At 40.6% G+C, this 22609-nt stretch overlaps 1 protein-coding gene across 2 annotated transcripts in view; it reads right to left on the reverse strand.

Annotated features, from left to right (window-relative positions):
* Positions 1-22609, reverse strand: part of LOC131436946 (glutamate receptor 1-like) — a 392781-nt gene that overhangs the window by 64526 nt on the left and 305646 nt on the right. For both annotated transcript variants that reach the window (XM_058605949.1, XM_058605948.1), the window contains exon 4: positions 2980-3233. In XM_058605949.1, coding sequence (XP_058461932.1) covers positions 2980-3233 — 254 coding nt within the window. The remainder of the gene's footprint in view (positions 1-2979; positions 3234-22609) is intronic.

Raw genomic sequence — 22609 nt, forward strand, 5'->3', positions numbered from 1 at the left:
CTCCCCCCCTAGAAAAAGGGTAACAACGAGATCCAACTCAAAAAAAAAAATATTTAAAAAATCGGCTCAATCGGCCACGTAAAGCTTGTATGCAAATAGGCCAGAATAAATATACCTTTTAAATAAAAAAAAACTGTTTACCGAATGCGGCTCTCAATCTAGTCATTGTTTCGTGTGTCGTGTGGGATGTTGCACCGTCTTATTTAAACCACGTGTCAGGCATGTCTAGCGCTCGCCATTCTCAGTAACGTTCCGTCCATCGTCGGTTTTGAATAAGTACGGCCTGATGTTGCCACTGCTTCTCAATCCATACCAAACAGTGACTCTTTTGGGATGCATTGGTAGCTCTTGCAATGATTTTGGCTGGCCTTCACTCAAGATAGCGGTTATTTTGCTTGTTGACGTATCCATTCAACCAGAATTGAGCTTCGTCGCTGAACATTCACCAAATGTTAGACGTTGTAAGTCGATTCATGGTTCAATTATTAATCAAACTGAACAAGTTTGACAATGACACAAGACACGAAACACGCGTGATTTGCCCAAAACAGTGTTGCCAAAAAGATACCAGAAAAAAAACTCTTTTGTTGGATTTTCAACATGTGGGCTCAAATTCAATTTCTTTTTTCGGCTTGCTTGCTCACTAGTTTTAATTTTTTTTTATTTAAAATTTTTTTTATTCAGGCCTTATCGCGTACAAGCTTTACGTTTCCGAATAAGTCATTTTTCTGTTCATTATTTTATTTTTGCTATTGGATCTCGTTGTCACCTTTTTTTCCTCGGAGAGATGAGCTTTCATTTTCATCCAACGAGGACTGAGGGGCACTTTGTTCGCGGTTCATCTTATCATCCATTTTTGTCAAACGTACTGTTGAGAGTGGTTTCAGTTTTCTTTTCGTTCTCATTGTTGTTTGCAGTCCCGGAATCATTGGTCGTTTCACAGTCTGTACCGTGTAGTGTATTGATGGTAGCAGTGATGTCCATCTCCTCTGTGTGACGAAGAGCAAATGTAATTTCTGATCGGTAATATTCAGCAAAAATACAATTTACCGTTGGAATTTCGTTTTTCTTTGCAGCGAAAAACATTTTCAAAGCAAGGCTAGCGCTCTTTTCGAAAAATTTGAAAATTAAAGAAGTGTTCGCTCACCAGCACGCGCCAATGGTCACTTGTGTGGTATTTAGAGAATGTGGTTCGCTCGCACCAGCTTTTTCAACCACGAGCACACATTCAAATTATGTCTATTCGACACTGAGAAGAAGTGCGTTTTCCTTTTTTGCGTTATTCACCGGCTGCATTCCCAGTGTAGACATGTAACTTACACGCTGATGTATCACTCTAGTGAAATGCAATCACTGGATGGCAGTTGCTAGTTGGTTCGGTGGTGAAAGTTTTTTTTTTGAAACAGGAGTACTGGGTTCACCAGTACTTTTTCAACTTCTTATCAACACACCAAACATGCCTCCTCGTCATTGGAAATGTACTGAGTACTGCGACGATAACTTCATAACTCTCTTCCAAATAATCCATAGTTCAGTTGTCAATTTCGTATCATAAGATAGCACTGTTAGTGGTAATAAATGGAAGATAGACATCTTCATCCATAATGCATTCATGTATAATTTGCTAACAATAATTGAAATGCTACCAGTGATAAAGATAACGATCTACTGATGCTTGGTAACGACTTTTCGTGTCTAGCATTAGGATAATACCTTGTTGCACTGGTAAGTTCATTAAAACGTTCCGGCGAAATGTTGTGAATAGAATGTACACGAGTTTACACGACCGTCCTCCTCCGCACACACGACGAGGAAAAGGCAGGATTGGGAATTGATTGCACTGTGTTCGTTCGATTATGGGTGATGTGAATCAAACCCACAAGATGGACAACGATAACTAAATACCATTCCCGTGGAGCAGCGATCGAGCAACCGGTGGAGTAAAATTACTCACCTGGAAAGTGCTTGCATTTGCGCTCGGTTTGAATCGACCGACAGGATACAAGCTGCAGCATTAGAACGCGGTTAACCACAAGAACGCTAGCGAGGAGGAGGATTTCAAAAGGGATTGCTAGCTACGTTTCTACATTTCGCATCGAATGGGCTTAGTTAGTTGGTGTTACAACAGAATGCATGAGTATTTGTTGGTGCGTTTTCCAACGAAAACGGACTCTAACGATGTTTGCTAGTCTGAAGAGTTGAGTACACTTTTGACAGCAGAGATAATGGCTTCGATAGTTGTTCGATTCGTTGAATGTAGGTCACTAGTTGAGTATAATTGAGGAAGGTTGCGTATTGGAAAGTGACCTGGAAGGAAATTCTGTCGAAAATTATATCTTCTCGGGTTAGTTTAATCAAATGGTACTTCATATTCAGAAGTTAAACTCATTTTGAAGTAAATTCCACTCTACTACAGTCGGTCACTGAAAAAAAGCATCATCATTATGGTTTGAACTACCGGAACTAATCATATTCTGAAGAGCTAGTGTCAGCAGAATTTTCCCCAAAGGACAAACCCCGAGTGCTCGGGTTGCATGAATTTCAAACTAGTCTCTGGCACGTAAGCTGCCGTGCCGTTCTGTGACAGCAGCTGTCTTGGTTTTCCCTTCGTGATTGGAGTTTGTTATGAACCGGTTCGGATTCGTATTTTTCATGACCATGGAAAAGTTGTTTAACTATTCATGGTACGCAACCCGAGAATAAGTTTAGTTTTCATATGGTCCCATATGTGACAGGTACTAACTCAATCCCCTTCTATTAGTCTACTCACAAAAAATCATCTGGCTGTTTAAATGTTTGTGATTAACAGAAACTTTGGTTAGTTACAAAAATGCTTGAACTAATTGCTGCTAATGCACTCGCATTGAAAATCCACCAGAGTATCAAGCTCTAGCCACAATTTCGCCATATTGGATCGGACCCGAAAAGTGAACAACATTTTAAAACAAATGTTTGGGTGGAAATAATTCGGATACTCACCAGCCCACTGAGCAGATAATGGTATGTCCGTTTGCCGAGTGTAATATCACGCACATGGCTCACCACGATGTCCTTGGCCAGCTCGGTGCTGCAGTCCAGTACGATGTGTTTCCTGGACCACCGGTTCAGCTCCTCGATGGTACGCAGGAACTCGATAGCATCGCTGACGTTGGCTATCCGCTTGACGGTTTCCACGTGGAATGTTTCGTTGCCTGGCCGAAGGCCCTGGTAGATCTGTTGTAGCCGAAGCAAACCTGCAAGGAAAGATATGCGACCGTTAGGAAGTGATTGCTGTTGTTGTCGTTGTCGTTGTTGCTATTGGACACACACACATAGTAACTAACGCTGGTAACGACTGTTATCACCGAAGCCGAAGGTTTGGGAAGGAAGGTACTGGCTCGAGATTTGGGCAGTTAGAAGCTGTTCCGGATGGTGGTGGCAGATGAATTATATTAATTTTAATGTCACTGAATGTCTTCGGACGAAATATTTTCGCCCGAGGGATGCGACCGTGAGTGAGCTACAGTGATGGGCGCAATTTTAGCGTCGCACTAGGAATTCTTGGGAAGAGCAGCAATAAGACCATTTGTTTATGTTGATGTGGAAATTTAAGCAAAAATGCACTGGAAAGTTTTACTATGATACGCATCTTGATTTCAGTTTGTAGTTTCATATTTAGTTGTACTTATAGATACTAGAGAGAAAATACGTTGTTAATTTTCCAATATAAGTAAATGTATTCGAAACTCGTGTGACTAACTGTTCCTTAAAACTAAAATCTCAGAAAAGAAACAAGTACTGCTCAAATATTCCTACCAACAAATACAAATACACCGAAACCTCCATTTACGAACTAAACGGGGGTTCGTAAAAAGAGGTAGTTCGTAAATAAAGTTTACGTTATTTGGGATTTGGTTCGTAAAAAAAGTTTACGTTATTTGGAATTTACTTCGTAAAAAAAGTTTTGTGTGTTTATTGTGGAAACCGCGCATCATATGTATTTTTTCGGAACGGATGCGAAGAGTAAGTACAAGAAAATGATGTTTGGGCTCGTTTCAAAAACCAAGATGGCGGCTTCCGGTTTATTGAGATTGCCTAAAACCCCTAACAATATGGGTATTTTCGGAACGGAATTGATGAGTAGATGCCGGAAAACGATGTTTGAAGTGGTTCTGAAATCCAAAATGGCGACTTTCGGTTTGTTAATATTTCTTGAAAACCCTTACAATATGGGTATTTTCGGAACGGGGTTAATGAGTTGATATCAGAAAACAATGTTTGAGGTAGTTCTGAATTCCAAGATGGCGACTTCCGGTTTCTTGATATTTCTTGAAAAACCCCTATAGAACGAAGTACATCAGCTGCAGTTAACATCTTACCCTCCAACCAACCAGCAATTGCAACCAATGTACAACAAGGCGCATCTACAACAACTCTCAACGAGCCCAAGACTACGATCAACAAGGAAAACGAAAAGAAAATGGAAATCACATACAACACCGACGATGAAGCAATGGATGATGGGATAAGCCGCGGACAAAGTGACCCCCGATCCTCGTTGGATGGAAATGGAAACTCATCTCCCTCTCGAAAAAGGGTGACAACGAGATCCAATAGCAAAAAAAAAAACATTGTTAAGTAACAAAAATGTAAGCCGATCGGTCACCTAAAGCTTTTATGCAGGCCAACATAAAAATTTTATTATAAAAAAAATATTGTCGCTTATATGATGGTTATTGATGTTTTATCCTGCAATTCCGGAACCGGAAACTCTGATCCGGATAAAATTCAATAGCACTTGATGGACTTATATGGCTTTTGATTTGAATCTCAAATTGAAAAATAGGCGAGTCCGTATATCCGAGAAATCATTATAATTGTCATTCCGGTGTTTTCTGGAAGTGGAAACTGGACGTTGGTATGAAAAAAAATTGAGAATAGTTTTAAGATTAGATTTAAAAATTTCTTATTGTCACTTTTGTATGAATTGAAATTTTAAATATTGAGTATCCAGAACCAAAAAATAGATTTTGTGTGCATCTCATTCTATAATTCCACATTTAGAAGTCGGATCCAGATGAAATTTTTTAACAGGCTCTGGGACTATATGACCTTTCATTTGAATCTAATGTTTTTATTCTCCATCGAATCCACTCGAGGAGTGTTTTGTTCGATTGGAGCACTTTTCGTGCAGTTGAGCATTCAAAATAGGTTAACAGTGTTTCATTGATTTGCATCGCACGAAAAATTGAACCTTTAGGCGGTTTTCATTGGAAAACACTGGTGGCGTGGATTGCTCTGATTTTGCACTTTCGAGCAGAAATGCAATATTTTGACGGTGTTTCATTGCCATTTCTGCTCGAAAGTGCAAAACCAGAGCAATACACGCCACCAGTGTTTCTCAATGAAAAACGGCATTAGAGACAATTCGCGGCCAACTATTGTTCGCCCGTTTTCTTTTCCGAGCAGCAAGCGTACAAACCAATACCAACAGTAATGAATAAATTACAGTTCACACATTACAAAACCGTTTTATTGATAAAATTTCAGCGCAAAATACCGGCACCGAGCGAGTGGAATCAATCACAAACGACATAAATTTGTAAAAACGGTTCAACGGTCGTTTCGCCGAAAGAGTCATTTTACCGAAAGGGTCATTTCACCGATTCGTAATTGGAATTGATGTAAATAAAAGAAAATAAAAAATGACAGCGTTAACGCCTATGTTGTTGACCTACAATTGTACTTCTTGAATAACGATTGATTCATGAACCTGAGAACGGTGTTCCCATGAAAACTTGTTGACTTTATTAGCTTTAAACATCAAAGCATTTCCATTCTACCAGGCATACGTTTGTAGTATTTCCCGTTCAATGTGTAAAATTGAAAAAATATCTAATGCGGCTTCGTCACATCGTTTTGGTTCATGTGCTGTCCGACCTCGCTACCACTAATTTGAATCTTAGCTTGGAAATTAAATCGAGTGTGCTATTTTGGTTTATCCCCATATAAACATTCTAAATTTTAATTGAGATTGCAATACACATTTTTGACAGAGCCCTCTAGTGATATATACGAGAATATAAGTTATGTGAGAAAGGCATTATTACCCAATTAGGTGGGTTAAAACAGGTTTTTGCCTTGTTTATAAAGAAAAGCTATGCAATCACTGTAGAAACCGACTTGACTGATTGTCACATAACATTCGATTCCGCTCGACGAACTGCGCTGTCTGTGTATGTATGTAACAAAAATATGCACTATTTTTTCTAAAGATGACTGAACCGATTTTCACAAATTTAGATTCAAATGAAAGGTCTTACAATCCCATAGCCTTCCATTGAATTTAATTTGAATTCGAATTCCGGTTCCGGTGCTACAGGGTAATATGTCAAAATGAAAAAAAAAGTGCAGTTAACTTTCTCGGGAAGGCTTTGCCGATTTTCACAATCCCAGATTCAAATGAAAGGTGTTATAGTTCTTAAAAAAATCTAGGACTTTTAATCTGGATTTGACTTTCGATTCCGGAGCTAATTCTTAAAAGATCTTACATAAAAGAGAATATCAAGGACGGTGAACACTACAAATTGTCCCATCTGCTAAAGTAGATTTTTCTTTGTTCATTTTTTAAATTATTTCCTATGCTTATAAAAATTCCCTACTTATTCTTTTATTCAATAATATAAGTTTAAAGGCACATTGCTTGAGCTTTAAGTTGATCCTAAGCAGTTAAGATGATGATCTTAAGACTTTAAGATTATCTTAAGCTTAGTTCGCTCGACTTGGATCCCTCTGACTGTTATCAGTTAACGATTCGTTTTCAGTCTTGCTAACACGTAAAGCCATCTTGAGCTTGTTTTAGGTTTTATCAATATCTAATCAGAAGAAAAGCTGGGAAAAAGTTTGATGAATACTGTCAAGAAACGAAAACCTTCGGAAAAGATACTACTGAGACGGGACTCGAACCCTTAGTTTTCTGTTACTGTCTTTCTCGAGTCCCGCCTCTGCGTTATTTTTTGTTCGTAGTTATTCATTTTACAGTTGTATTCGCCAGACTTTTATTGTTTTTCTCGTTACATACTGTTTTCTGTTCCCGAAATTTCGAAAAATGGTACATAAATGAAGTTCTGCGCGAGCTAGGGATGACCTCTACAAACGAGTATTTTACAGATCGGTCGGAAAATCGGAATAGTAATCGACTGACACGAATTGTGATCTAGGGCTGGTTTCCTTGGTTCTCGTTGTGTGGAGAAAATTCTGATAAAATTTTACAGGTGTCTTCGCAGAATCAGGAAATATTTCATCACGTTAAATCTAATTATGCCTAGCTAAGGAGTTTTATTTTTACATGACAAGAGCGCAGGTTTAAACTGTTTCACCGAAGACGGTGCTTCGTTCGTGTTCGCCTATTCCGGGACAGAGTTAAGACATTTCTTTTACTGACATAGAATATTCGGCGATTGAAATAAAGACTGTTTCAGAAAGTATTGACGCACTTTGATTTCGCTGTAAATAATTCATAAGTGTTAGATATTCAATTTTTTTTTCGATATACTGATAATATTAGACTACAACAACAGAATATTATTCTCAACATTTGCTACTTAACCACTGTAGACTAGCTGGCGCACCTGGTGGATTCATGTCTTTTGGGACGAAGGTGGCATTTTTGGTAGTATACCATTCTACCGTTGATTTCGAGTAGTGGCAAGAAGCAAGATCTAGCCAGGAAATAACAGCATCCTTGTGGCTTCGAATCATGGAAGTCATTTTTGTAAACATTCTTTGATGTATATTTCGGTGTTCATTGAAGCAGTGGTGATGAAGGGTTTCGAAATATTACTGCAGCTACAAATTGCTTGCCAGATCATAGCTTTCTTACCAAATTTTTCGACTTCAATCGATGTCTCGGACTGGTTTAACACTGGCCCCTCTCGCACCGTATAATATTGTGGTCCCGGCAAAGATTTGTAATCGAATTTCACGTAGGTTTCGTCGTCCATGATTATGCAGCTCAAATTTCCAGCAAGAATCGTATTGTACAGCTTCCGAATCCTCGGCCTGATCGATGCTTCTTGTTTCGGACTACGTTTTGGTTGTTTCTGCTTCTTATAGATTCGAAGATCTAAACGTTCTTTAGCATGAAGAACATTTGACTTCGAAGTGCCCCCTTTTTTGGCCACATCCCAAACTGAAACCTCCTTCTTTTGCTCGAGCGCCTTCAGTATACGTTTATCCAACTGAGGTTTAGCAGGACCTTTTTTTCGACCCGTTTTCGATTCATCCTCAAAGGTCACCAAAGGGTTATCCTCACCGAACTTCCTGATTGCATTTTGCACGGCTTTTTCACTTATTCCTTCCATTTTTGCTATCTTTCTCAGTGACAGTCCGCGTTCTGTGTACCATTTGTACACAATTTTTCGACTTTGTTCTGCTGAAAGCCCACGCATTTCGAAACAAACTAATGAAAACGAATAAACAACTGCACAAGTGGTTAGAGAAGAGTGTAAACAACAGGACGCAGTCATAAAAATTGACAGATTCTGAACCATTGCGAAATGGCATCGGTTTTTGGTTGCGTTCATACTTTCTGGGACAGTCTTTATTCATCGCTCTCCTTTGTGTTATTTTGTATAGGTAAAGGTTAACGAAACCGAGGTTGGCCGGTTACAGCTGTTGGTCATAAAACTTTTAACTTATGACACCACAATCAGCGGGAGAAGGTTTACTAGTCCTTCTAAAAACGCTTGGTTTGGTCAGTCATCTGATGGTGCAGTATTATAAAAGGTGAAAATTCACCGAACAAGTGCCTACAGAAGTGTCTTCAGCTTCCCGAGGTCAAATGGAAAAAGGGATTATTTACAATATTTATTACGATCGTAAATGAAGGTTTATTCTTTAGTGAAAGTATACACTGCAAAGATCACTTGGATCTTTCGTCATGTTTGTGAAATGCGCTAATATTTAGCAATCCGAACTAAGTATTCATTTGATTTGTTTCTCTCGGCATACTCTTATATGTTCGTGTGAAAACTGTCATTGGTTTTAATTTGAGTATCGCTAAAGTTTTTAACTCTTTCGCAAATGTATGACTAACTCACAGTTCATTGCATGCATGATAGTAGCTCGAACTGAAACCACTCGAAGTGAAAATCAATTCATTCGATTTCCATCGAAAATAATTAGGTTGAAAGGGTAAAAACCATTTGCTCCATTCTCCACATCGAATAACCCAGCGCATTTTCTATGACTCAATACAGTTTTCTACCATCCTGTCCTGTTCTGTTCTGTTTTGTTCGGGAGAGTTGTTTTTAAACGTCGATACTGTCGTCACTTAAGTGGGTCCTAGGAAACACACCCAGCACGAACGACAGACAAGGCACGTGCCACATTCCCCCACTCCAACCTCTCCACAAAACCCCCCTGGAAATACTTTCGACGCTTGCCGTCACACGAGATGATGCGGTGATGCCGCATTTAGCTTGAATTAATTCAATTTTTTTTGTGACAAGGGTCCTCTGTCACTGTCTGTCGGTGTTCTCACCGGCGATCGGAGAAAGCTTGTGCTAGTGGATGGGAAAGCGGTGGGAGGGGAAGAGGACGGACGGGGAACGATTAAAACCTTACCTACTTCAGGACCCTCTGTTAGAGCATTAACAAATTAACATCGTGCGGGTTTGATAAATGGCCTTTCCGGTACGTTTACAGCATTTTAATTTTCGGAATGGTGATGTTTTTATGTGCTTCAGGAGATATCAATAAGACGATATCCGGGCGCTCCATATGACGTGGAGTTTTTAGTCGAGGAGAAAAATAAATTGACAACCGAACGACTTGCGCATTTAGATAGATAAATCGGATTGGGAATGGTTTTTTTCGGAAGTGATTTGATCTAAAATTTACATAACAATGAAACGACTGTTTAGCTAGTAATCCGGCACCTATCTTTTGAGTGCCTACGCTCGGCTGCTCCTACTGCTTCTATAGCGAAACAAGCAGGTGAAACGGCTCTCTAATCACTATTAAATACGGTATCAGATTTCTGTCGGCAATTTAAGGCAACCAAACATGCTTACAGTAGAAACATGATTCCCTCGATAGAGATTCCAATCGCACACTTAAACCAAATATCCTCAAAACATTAAATACTACTAAGGATCCAAACGGCAATTGATTCAATTTTTTGTTGATCTTTTTTTCTAGTCTACTGGAAACAGAAACTTTGCAAACAACCTAAACAAACGAAAACAGAAACAGCCCGTCAGCCGTGAGACTGGCTTCCTTTTGCGAAACGTGTAATTTCGCTTGATTATATCTCGGGGTGGGAGAATGGGCGTTGGGCCCGTTTGTGGAAAAGACGGGATCGGTGGGATGAAGGAAACTGGGGAAACGCACGTCAGTGTCAGGAAGGGAACGGAAACGGAAAAATGATACTGTTGCTAGCGTTTTCTGGCTTCGGTTTCGTTTTAGTAGAATAAATGGCTGCTGGCTGGTAGCAGTCGCAATAAAGTAGGAAAAGCGCTGCAATAATAATAACGCCGGTGAGCGTCCTCGAGATTCTGCGAAAAAAAGGCCTTGGCAAAAAAATATATATAAAACAGAAACGAGTTAGGTAGCTGAAATTTTTTTCTCGACTGGTATGAGAGCGAGATATGTATGTTACAGAAGCTAGGAATTTTCAATTCAAGCTACTAATGCCTAGTGAAACCAGCTTTCTGAGCCAATGAGTCAGTTTTTCAACTTCGTTTTATTTGCACGTATATTTTAAAGTCAACACAGTAATTTGATATGATGCTAATGTTGTTTGTATTGAAAACTGATACTGGTCCGGGTGGAATTAACTGCAATCATACTGTTTGTTGAAGCAAAATACCTCCAATTTCGAATTTAAAGGCTGTCAGCCGTTTCTGTGCTTACTAATTTGATTGGTTGATCGTTAATTTTAAATGTTTATCATTTTAAGAAGCTTGTTTGAAAACTCGAACTGTTTTTCTTCAGTCATGAGTAGTCATGTGTTTGGAAATTCAACCGGTTTGCTCTAGAGACAGGAACGACAAGTTACACGTAATCGGTAATCCAGTGAAAACGGTTTTTAAATTTGTACTAAAAAGAGGTAGATCGATCAATTGGAGGGGGAATTTAGACGTATCCGGAGTTTGAATGGCTGGCCAAGAGCGACCAAGGATCGAACTACATGGACACGTTTGCTAGGCTCGATTACTGGCAAAACCAATGATTTTAAACAATTCCAATAGGTTTATAATCTATCCATTTTTACTTACTTTGTCACAGGAAAAAAACAACAAAATTCATAAATAAATATTTGTATTTTTAGTTACATGAAGCCAACTTTGTTTGCTGGTTGTACTGTTCATTTCAGCTGAAGCCAGAAATAAAGTCAGAGCCAGAGCCAGAGCCAGAGCCAGAGCCAGAGCCAGAGCCAGAGCCAGAGCCAGAGCCAGAGCCAGAGCCAGAGCCAGAGCCAGAGCCAGAGCCAGAGCCAGAGCCAGAGCCAGAGCCAGAGCCAGAGCCAGAGCCAGAGCCAGAGTACTAGAGCCAGAGCCAGAGCCAGAGCCAGAGTACTAGAGCCAGAACCAGAGCCAGAGCCAGAGCCAGAGCCAGAGCCAGAGCCAGAGTACTAGAGGCAGAGCCAGAGCCAGAGCCAGAGCCAGAGCCAGAGCCAGAGCCAGAGCCAGAGCCAGAGCCAGAGCCAGAGCCAGAGCCAGAGCCAGAGCCAGAGCCAGAGCCAGAGCCAGAGCCAGAGCCAGAGCCAGAGCCAGAGCCAGAGCCAGAGCCAGAGCCAGAGCCAGAGCCAGAGCCAGAGCCAGAGCCAGAGCCAGAGCCAGAGCCAGAGCCAGAGCCAGAGCCAGAGCCAGAGCCAGAGCCAGAGCCAGAGCCAGAGCCAGAGCCAGAGCCAGAGCCAGAGCCAGAGCCAGAGCCAGAGCCAGAGCCAGAGCCAGAGCCAGAGCCAGAGCCAGAGCCAGAGCCAGAGCCAGAGCCAGAGCCAGAGCCAGAGCCAGAGCCAGACCCAGAGCCAGAGCCAGAGCCAGAGCCAGAGCCAGAGCCAGAGCCAGAGCCAGAGCCAGACCCAGAGCCAGAGCCAGAGCCAGAGCCAGACCCAGAGCCAGACCCAGAGCCAGACCCAGAGCCAGAGCCAGAGCCAGAGCCAGACCCAGAGCCAGAGCCAGAGCCAGAGCCAGAGCCAGAGCCAGAGCCAGAGCCAGAGCCAGAGCCAGAGCCAGAGCCAGAGCCAGAGCCAGAGCCAGAGCCAGAGCCAGAGCCAGAGCCAGAGCCAGAGCCAGAGCCAGAGCCAGAGCCAGAGCCAGAGCCAGAGCCAGAGCCAGAGCCAGAGCCAGAGCCAGAGCCAGAGCCAGAGCCAGAGCCAGAGCCAGAGCCAGAGCCAGAGCCAGAGCCAGAGCCAGAGCCAGAGCCAGAGCCAGAGCCAGAGCCAGAGCCAGAGCCAGAGCCAGAGCCAGAGCCAGAGCCAGAGCCAGAGCCAGAGCCAGAGCCAGAGCCAGAGCCAGAGCCAGAGCCAGAGCCAGAGCCAGAGCCAGAGCCAGAGCCAGAGCCAGAGCCAGAGCCAGAGCCAGAGCCAGAGCCAGAGCCAGAGCCAGAGCCAGAGCCAGAGCCAGAGCCAGAGCCAGAGCCAGAGCCAGAGCCAGAGCCAGAGCCAGAGCCAGAGCCAGAGCCAGAGCCAGAGCCAGAGCCAGAGCCAGAGCCAGAGCCAACCAAAATTCTACAACTAATATGAACCTATGAATTGTTAAAAATTATTGCCCATTTCCGCCACTGTTCGTAAAGGGCGATTCCAGTGATTTGTTCGTAATGTTAGCTGTTTGTTATGTCCCGGGCTGGCGGTTCAATGCATAGGACGCTGGTCTTACAAGCCAGTTGTCGTATGTTCGAGCCCCGACCTGGAAGGATTCTTAGTGTCAGTAGGATCCATAGTACTAGCCATGCAATGATTCTGTACACTAAGAATCGGCTGCGAAGTCTGTTGAAACAGAAAGTCCAAATTCCACAACAGGAATGTAATGCCAGGACTTTGCTTTTTGTTATCGTGTAACGTTCAATGCGTTCAATAATGGTCATAAAGGAAATTACAAGTTGTGTAAAACAGTTGATTTCTGACTTTTCTCGTGATCTACTTCTTGAAATTTATTAAATTTCCAGCATTGTTTTGGGAATTTATAAGAAATGGTTAACTTTTATTTAGTTGTAACCAGTGTTGGAAAAATCATGATCAGAAAAGGTTAATTTCAGTAGCACTCTTGAAAAAAAATCAGTTCAAGAGATTTTCTAGAAAACTCAGTGACTGACTTCCGAGATTCTGATTCATGACACCACCATCGACAATACTCAGAACCGTCACAAATGATTTTCTGTGTCAGCGAAACTTAATGACGTATTTTCACCCACAGAAATATCGTTACAGAGATAATCGAAAGAGAGAAGAATCTTCGATGATATTGTGATGCTGAATTTCCTTTACGCTTCAGTTCGAATTCTTTAGCACAGCACTTACTGCTTTTATTCATGATGTTACTCCACAGCCACGGTATTGCTGAGTAAATCTCGAAATCATTACCACTATTGATCCACTTATCAACCACCCTACGCGCACTGATTTATTTATTATTCATTTATTCTGCAAAGAGTTGAGATTTGACGACTATAAAATTTCATTTCATAAAAATCTCCTGTTCAAGAATCATGTCAGATATATTCAATGTGCTTTTTTCTCAAATATCATCGAGCAGAATGTTCGCTAGTGCTCTATTCACAACTGATTTTTTGCCATGTGAAATTGGTTTCAGTGGGAATCGTATTTGCAAAAAATCATTGCTGAGCTTTGCTGCAGTGAGTTTTCAGATCGATGATTTCTTTTTGACTGGAAAATCACTTCTGATAAAAATCAGTCGCGATTTTCGAAATTTTGCGAAGCGGGAAATTAGCGTGACAAAAATATTTCCACTATTAAATATTAGTTTTTTGTAGTTTGCGTCTTAACAAAAGTTGTTTGTAATCAAATGTAACTTTTGATGAAAAAAGTTACTAGGGTGGTCCTTATTTAGATTGTAATTTGAAATCTAACTTTCTTAATTGAACTCAATAAAAATTTTGTTGTACAATAAAGTTGTAGGAAATTTTATTTTGAGCAACTACCTCTCTAACTTTTCATTTGATTGAGTTACATCAATTTTCCCGAGTAAAAGTAGGGTGGCTCCTGAAAATCAATTTTTTTGTTCTAACTTGCGAAACGATCTATGGAAAAGCTGTCTTCAGAAGAGTTGTTGAACTATTTATTGCGCATAGTTTTGCTGAATTAAGCTTTTTCATATGAGCTTTCAGTAAAAAGTTATGATTGTTTTTCATCAAAAACTAGTCAAGCTTCAAATTTCAATATTAATTAAATACCAGATCGATAAAAATGTATCCTATGTTATTCCTGAAAGGTCATAATATAAGTAAAAATTTGAAAAAAAATTGAAAGGGTGTTATTTTTTTAACTTAGTTAAATCAGGCATAAAAATAACTTCAAAAAACTCAAAAACATTGCATAACTTTTGAACGGCTTAACGTTTGAGTATGTAAAATGTATTTTGATTATATAACAAAATATGATTGCCTAGTAATGGGAAACGAAACAGATGTTTTAGAATATTTCAATCATCCAAAAGACATCATGTGTTTTTTTACACTACTATACAAACAATTGCGTTTGCCGAATGTTTCTCTATAAAGGAGAAGATAAACTTTTTAAAGAAAAATTTCAGTATGGCAAGCCATTTGCAGTTGAGGTAGAGAAAGTCAAAGTTTTACCACAACTGGAACTTCGAAGAGAATCTAGAGAAGTATCTACTTTCCGATCAAATTTGGCCCGGACTGGTCCATTTAAAACGCGGGCGTAATCCCAATCGGTGTTTATTTTTCTTCTTTGGTATTCCTTTTGAGTTTGAGCGGGATATGTCAATTAGTGTGTGTTTGGCAGCTGTTTGTCTACGGCACGAAAAATTTGTCTGGTTATTTTTACTATGCAAAAAAAAAAAAAACGATTCAACAACGAGTGTGCTCAAAATTTTGTGTTTCAAATGGAATTTCGGCAACGGAATCATTAAAAATGTTTTGGGGAGTCTACTCTATAGAGAACGCAAGTATTTGAGTAGCATAAAGCATTCAGTGAGGGTCGTGAGATCGTAGAAAATTTGCTTCGTGCTGCTCGCCCGACCACCTCTGTTAACGACGATAACTTTGTAAAAGTCAAGGAAGTTGTGCTTGAAAATTGTCGTGTTGGCATTAGAGAGATAGCAGAGGATCATGGCATCTTTTATGGATCAACGCAGCACATTTTGGTTAATGTTTTGGATATGAACCGAATAAGTATCGAAAGAACTGATTTTTTTGAATGATTGTTGCCGAAGTTTTGGCCAAACAAGAAATGGAAGTTATCAATCAGCCACCGTATTTTCCAGATTTGGCCACCTGTGACTTCTTCCTATTTCCAAAACTAAAATCTGAGGAACGCGCCATGACTCGATCGAGGACATAAAAAGTAATTCACTCAATGAACTGAAGGCCAGCCCGGCCGAGGACTATGGCAAGTGTATGGAAAATTGGATTGACCGCTGGAATGCCTCTATTGGTTCAAAAGGAGCCTATTTTGAAGGCGATAATGAAGAAATGTACTAAAATCTAAAAAAAAATGGCTTGAAATATAAAAATGTCTCCAACTTTCGTACATAGTTCCAAGCACTGTCAAGGTATGAAGTCGTTAAAAGGTATGAAGGTAAAAGTCGTTAAAACTAGGCTTGAAAATGACTTCAAACAATCCGTTTTATAGCAATCAGAGTGAAAATTGGGTTAGGTTTGGCATCAAGCTCTACAAGTCTATCAGTCCGTCTAGTTTAAGTCGTTGTTGTTATTTGATTGATTGGTTATTTCACTCTCAAGAATGAATTTAAGTCAGCAGTTTTCTGTATTTTAAAAGTTTGTCTATTTATAGTTACTTTAATTAATCGCAGGTGAATTTGAATGGGCTTCCCGGAGGCAATTTCGTCCGGTAAAGTTCGTACGTTATTCAACATATAAATGCTCAAACCGTACCGAGGTCGGCGAAAATCGTATGATGTAAGTGTCCTAGTGTCTCCAAGAGTAGAAACCAAACCGACATCTCAAGGGAAAAAACAACCAGCATCGCATCGGAAGTCAGTGCTGAAAACCACGGCAAAAGACCCAAGCAAACAAACACCATCAATAAAAGCAATTACGAAGAACATTACACGGCCCAACGAAGCAAATTGACATGGTATTTCACTGCGAGCACGACTGACGGCAGATGTTCTTCCCGTCTCCATCTCGAAGGACACACAAGACAAGACTGCCTAGTAGTAGTCGGTAGCGTCGGTGTGCTATTAGATTTGTCGACAGGATTTCCGTTCCGAGCGAACGAATTTGTGGTTTTGCATTGCCGCCAACTTCCCGCTCTCGGATGCCGGGGAAACTCAAAAGGAACCGCACTACATCAAAGTCATCATTAGAGACACATGCATTTGCACCCTCAACGAGCGGGAAGAAGCGCTCCAGGGAAATTGAATTGATATGGTTAGTTTCGATTTGAGCTCTCGGCAGCAGTTCTGGCTTCTGGTTCTGCCTGTCGTGTACCGAGTTGACGTCGAGCCAACATTCAAAAGTCAGATTGTGTGTCCCAATACAAAGACAGTTGTTTGGACAGTATGACTTGCTATCAATATTAGCTAGATTCTGGTTGATGCTAGTATTCGGATGCAAAGGAGGCACTTTTTTCATTAATGATTCATAGGTTAGAAAGTCACAGATTCTTAGAGACGCCTTTTTAAATTGACATGCGCTGGAGATTTTTTCGCAAATTTAAAAATTTTGTCGTCGATTTTTTTCTATTTTGAACTTGACTGACGACAAGTATCTCCATTTTAACAAAGATATGCACTCATTTTTCTCGGAGATGGCTGAACCGAATTTCACAAACTTAGATTCAAATGAAAGTTCTTATAGCCTTTTATGGAATTACATTTGGATCCGACTTCCGGTTCCAGAGTTACAGGCTAATGGGTGAAATTGAGAGAAAAAATGTGCACTCAATTTTATCGGTTTAACTGATTTTCACATACCAAGATACAAATGAAAGGTCTTATAGTTTCCTAAAAATTTCTAGAACATTTTTTCCGGATCCGACTTCCGGCTCCGTAACTAAAGCATGATAAGTTAAAAACTACAAATTTCATGAGCGTTTTCTCACGCACGATGGACAAAAACAGGTACAAATCCCATAAAACTGTCTGATAAATTCTTCTAGTTTACAGAATTTGTTAGTTTGTACGCATATAAACTTAATTCGGCACTTCTGGTCCACCCCCCCCCCCCCCCCTTTTTCCTGTTCCGGAAGCATCGAAAGTGGTGGAAAAAACTCCAAAAATTGAACTCACTTCGATTTGTCAGCGATGCTTGAACTGATTTTCACAAATCTTGGTTCAAATTGAAGCTCAAATTGTCTCAAAATCTACCTGTTTCTTTCGAAAATCTAACAGGTACGACTTATTACGATTACAAGAAAGCTAACTTCAACGCAATGAATCAGTTCCTATTTTAATTAAACTGGGAGACTATTTGTTCAAATAATGATGGAAACTATGCGGCTGCATCATTGACAAATATGATTTCATATTATATTGATCAGTTCGTACCTAAAAGAAAATGCCATAAACCAGTTTACCCTCCTTGGTCTAATCCAACCCTTAAGCAATTTAAGAGTGCTAAGAGATCTGTCTTGAAAAACTCACGAAGCGGCCAACTCTATATCTGAGGTCTCATTATGTGTATCTTTATTAAGATTATTATCGATATAAACCTTCTTCGAGTTCAAAGTAATTTGAAGAAAAACCCAAAGAGCTTTTGGTGTCATGTTAATGAACAACGTAAAGAAACAGTCCGCCTACTCATATGTCGCTCGGAGAGGTTAAATCATCTACCTTGCCTGATACCTGCAATCTATTTCAAAGGCACTTCAGTAGCGTTTTCTCCTATGAAATCCTCAGCAGCTCCGAAGTATCTAAAGCGATAAACAGCGTTCCTCTTCGTTCCCCTGTTGGACCACACCATACTATTACACCGACTATGATAAGTAAGGCATGCTTTAAATTAAAAAGCTCTACAAACGCAGGACCTGATGGTATTCCTTCAATAGTACTAAAAAAAGTGCTTGGATAGCCTCGTCTCACCACTGACAATGCTGTTCAACGTATCCCTCCAGTTGGGAACATTTCCTGACCTCTGGAAAAATCCTACATTTTCCCGGTTTTTAAGAAAGGCAACAAATCAGATATTACAAATTACCGTGGAATAGCCTCCCTATGTGCTGTTTCCAAGTTATTTGAAATCATTGTTCTCGACTTCATGACTCATAAGTGCAATGACTATATATCTGAAAATCAACAGGGATTTATGCCTAAACGGTCAATATCTACTAACCTAGTAACTTACACATCTTTTATCATGCAATCCATGCAATCTCGTCTACAGGTAGACGCTATCTACACTGATTTTTCAGCGGCATTTGATAAAATAAACCATCAAATAACAATTGCTAAACTTGACAGACTTGGCTTTGGTGGTTCTTTACTGAATTGGATGCATTCTTATCTTACTGGTTGTGAGATGTCGGTAAAAATAGGAAACTGTACAACATCACCATTTGCTGAGTTCTGGAGTACCTCAAGGAAGTAACTTAGGACCGTATATATTTTTACTCTACCTTAATGATCTGCACTTCTTACTGAAATGTTCCGTCGCAATCTTCGTTCACATCCATTTTTACGAATCCCTCGTGCTAGAACTAACTACGGATATAATGAACCGTTTCTCAGTATGTGTCGTTTATTTAACAGTTGCTCGCAGGTCTTTGATTTTCATCTCTCGCGTAATGCGATAAAACGCTTATTCAACGATTCCTTAACTATCCAGTAAATAAATGTTCACTATCTTCATTGAAAACTAATCAGATTCACCGAAACTAACCTGTTCGTCCTCCCTCTCATTTTCTCCTTCTTCCACCATCTTTTTGATCACTAACTAGATCTACATGCCGGTTCTAACCCCGTCGTTCGTCCACACTCACTCACTGCTCCCTCAACTAACCTTCTTCTTCCATCTTTATATCCACTTTTCTCTTCTATCTCGTCTTTCAAGGAAGCTGCTCTGTAATGCTGTAATATTGTGTTATCAACTGCCGAGTTTTGCTTGAAGATTTTTAAAGCTCCTGTTTTACTGAATTTTAATTTGTTTTTGCATCGTGACGATTCTGAAATATTGTGCGTTTATTAGTTCATAACCGCCTGTTCCTGTATAAACCGTTTTCGCTACCGAGTTACTGATTCAACCGTGTATTAGACTATTTTTCGGGTATCGCATTTCTCACTTCGAGGGCCTATTGTGTGCTAACACTAAACAATAACATCTATCGCATTTGCGCTGTGCTATCAAATCGGCTGCTACAATCATCATGGAAAAGAATTGTGCCAAATGCAGCCAATCAATTACTGGCATTGAATATATCGCTTGTCGTGGTTACTGCGGAGGTTTTTTCCATATGACTTGCTCTGGTGTCTCGCGCGCTCTTATGGGCTATTTCACAACCCATCGTAAAAATTTGTTTTGGATGTGTGACAACTGTGCCGACTTATTTGATAATTCGCATCTCCGCTCTATAACCAAAATAGCTGATGAAAAGTCACCTCTAACTATGCTAACGGCTGCTATAAACAACCTACAAACTGAACTGAAACAGTTATCGAAACCAGATGCTCCTGATTCTACACCTGTTAACAATCGATGGCCTCGACTTATACCGCGCCGCGCTGCTAAGCGACCCCGCGGTCCTGAATCAGATAACAAAGTTGAAGAGTGTCTGACCGGCATGAAGCACTTGGGGACAAACGTAGTATCTGTTCCCAGCGTCAAACCGTCAAACAAATTTTGGCTGTACCTTTCGAGAATTCGCCCCGATGTATCCAATGAACAAATCTCTGCGATGGTTCGTGCCAATCTTGCGATGACCCAGGATCCTGATGTTGTAAAGTTGGTGGCAAAAGGAACCGATTTTAGCAATATGAGCTACATATCGTTTAAAGTCGGCCTAGATCCGGCTTCAAAAGCAGCTGCTTTAGACCCATCGACTTGGCCTGAAGGGATTATGTTTCGCGAATTTCTCGATTACTCTATTCCAAAATTTCGAAAACGGACGGATGCCTCATCTCTAAGTACACCAATGCTTCAATAGACGACGTGGACCTAGAATCAACGAGCTCTTTAATGGACAGTGGGAACCATTTGGTTCCCGTCACAGGCGAGTATTGTTCAACTATTTCGACAACCTCATCATTCTATCGTCCTGTATTGCAGCCTAATAGTCGCATTGCTTACCACAGTAGGCATTCTCATGATGATGACGTGGTTGCCCCCGTCGCTAGCACTGAGTATTTGAGATTGTACTACCAAAACGTTAGAGGAATAAACTCAAAAATCGACGATGTATATTTAGCTGCTATTGACGGTGACTACGATATATTTGTTCTCACCGAGACTTGGTTGGACTCTAGAACATCTTCGTTGCAACTTTTTGGAGCTGCTTTCTCGGTTTATCGTGCTGATCGCAATTCTACCAATAGCTCTCGCAGTCGTGGTGGTGGAGTTTTAATAGCTGCTTCCGCTACACTTACCTCTAGTGAGGTCATTCTGGACTGCTTAACGATTGAGTCTGTCTGGACTAAGATATCTGCACCAACTAAGAATTACTTCATTGGAGTTGTTTACATCCCTCCGGAAAAGCGTCATGATTGTGGTATTATGCAACAACTTCTCGATGCTATCGAACGTGTTTCGTCTCAGTCAAATGGTAACGATGTGATTATTGTTCTTGGGGATTTCAATCAACCCGGTCTCAGCTGGATATCGTCGGATTATGGTTACGCTTACCCTGACCCTATGGCCTCGACAACGACCAGCGCCAGCCGAATTCTCTTAGATGGACTTGCCTTTAATGGACTTCATCAAATTAGTACGGTTTCGAATCACCAATCACGATTTCTTGATCTGGTGTTTGTTAACAACGATGGTTTACCCGAATGCACTGTCTCAGAAGCTTTGAATGCTATGGTTCCGTGTGATGCCTATCATCCGGCGCTAGATATCGATATTTCGATCAAAGGTTCGATGCTATACGATGAATCGATTTCATTTGATCGCTTAAATTTTCGCAAAACAAATTTGTCTACATTGCGTGACTTGTTGCTGCAAATCGATTGGAGAACGTTACATGATTACGACGATATTGATGCTGCTGTCTTATACTACAATCGTTTGTTAAATAATTGTGTCGAGAGCTCAGTCCCTAAGTCTCAGCCACCGAGGAAACCGCCATGGACTAACGCTTTATTACGGAATCTTAAGCGTATTCGTGCTAAAGCCCTACGTAGTTATACAAATAGGCGATGTCCTATTTCTAAACGTCACTTTACAATAGCCAGCAACGAATACCGCAACTACAATAAGTTCTTATACAATCGCTATGTTAACCGTATGCAACATAACTTAAGGCGAAATCCGAAGAGCTTCTGGTCATTTGTCAATACGAAGAGGAAGGAAACTGGTCTCCCATCTACGATTTTCTACAACGGCGATCAAGCTACGACTGTAGTTGACAAATGTGGACTGTTTGCTAGATATTTCGCCAGTGTTTTTTCATCTCACTCACCATCTGCTATTGAGCTTGAAAACGCTGTCCGTGATGTTCCTGCTGATGTCATCGATATGGATGTTTTTGTTATCTCAGAACAAATGGTACTTTCTGCCATCCGGAATGTGAAATCCGTATTTACACCAGGTCGAAGCGCAATGCCTTCTGCAATTTTGAAAAAATGTTCGGATATTTTAGCAGTCCCACTAACATATATATTCAATTTGTCGCTTCAGCACCAAACATTCCCTACTGATTGGAAAAATTCCGTTATGTTCCCGGTTTATAAGAAAGGTGACAAGTGTAACGTTGTCAATTACCGAGGAATCACGTCGCTGTGCGTTGAATCTAAGATCTTTGAATCACTGTCAATGCAAATCTTTTGTCAACTTGTCGCCATTATATAAGCAATTGCCAGCATGGATTCTTTCCCGGTCGATCGGTTGAGACTAATCTAGTTAGTTTCACGTCTTATTGCACCGAGCAAATGTCTAAAAAATACCAGATTGATGTGATTTACACAGACCTTAAGGCTGCCTTCGACTTAGTTAACCACGAAATTTTACTTACTAAGCTTACTAAGCTAGGTTGCTCGATTCGATTTTGTCAATGGCTTCGATCATATCTCGTCAACCGTCAAGTTGTAGTACAAATTGGAAGCACGGTATCTAATTCATTTACCAACAGCTCCGGAGTTCCTCAAGGAAGCACACTTGGACCACTTCTTTTTTCGCTGTTTATTAACGATGTTGTCTTTGTCTTACGGCATGGTGAAAAGCTATTGTTCGCCGATGATTTGAAAATATTCCTCGTTATTCGCAAAGAAGCTGATTGCCAAGAATTGCAGCATCTTGTTGATATGTT

This window comes from Malaya genurostris, chromosome 3 (genome assembly GCF_030247185.1).
Source record: "Malaya genurostris strain Urasoe2022 chromosome 3, Malgen_1.1, whole genome shotgun sequence".
NCBI lineage: Eukaryota > Metazoa > Arthropoda > Insecta > Diptera > Culicidae > Malaya > Malaya genurostris.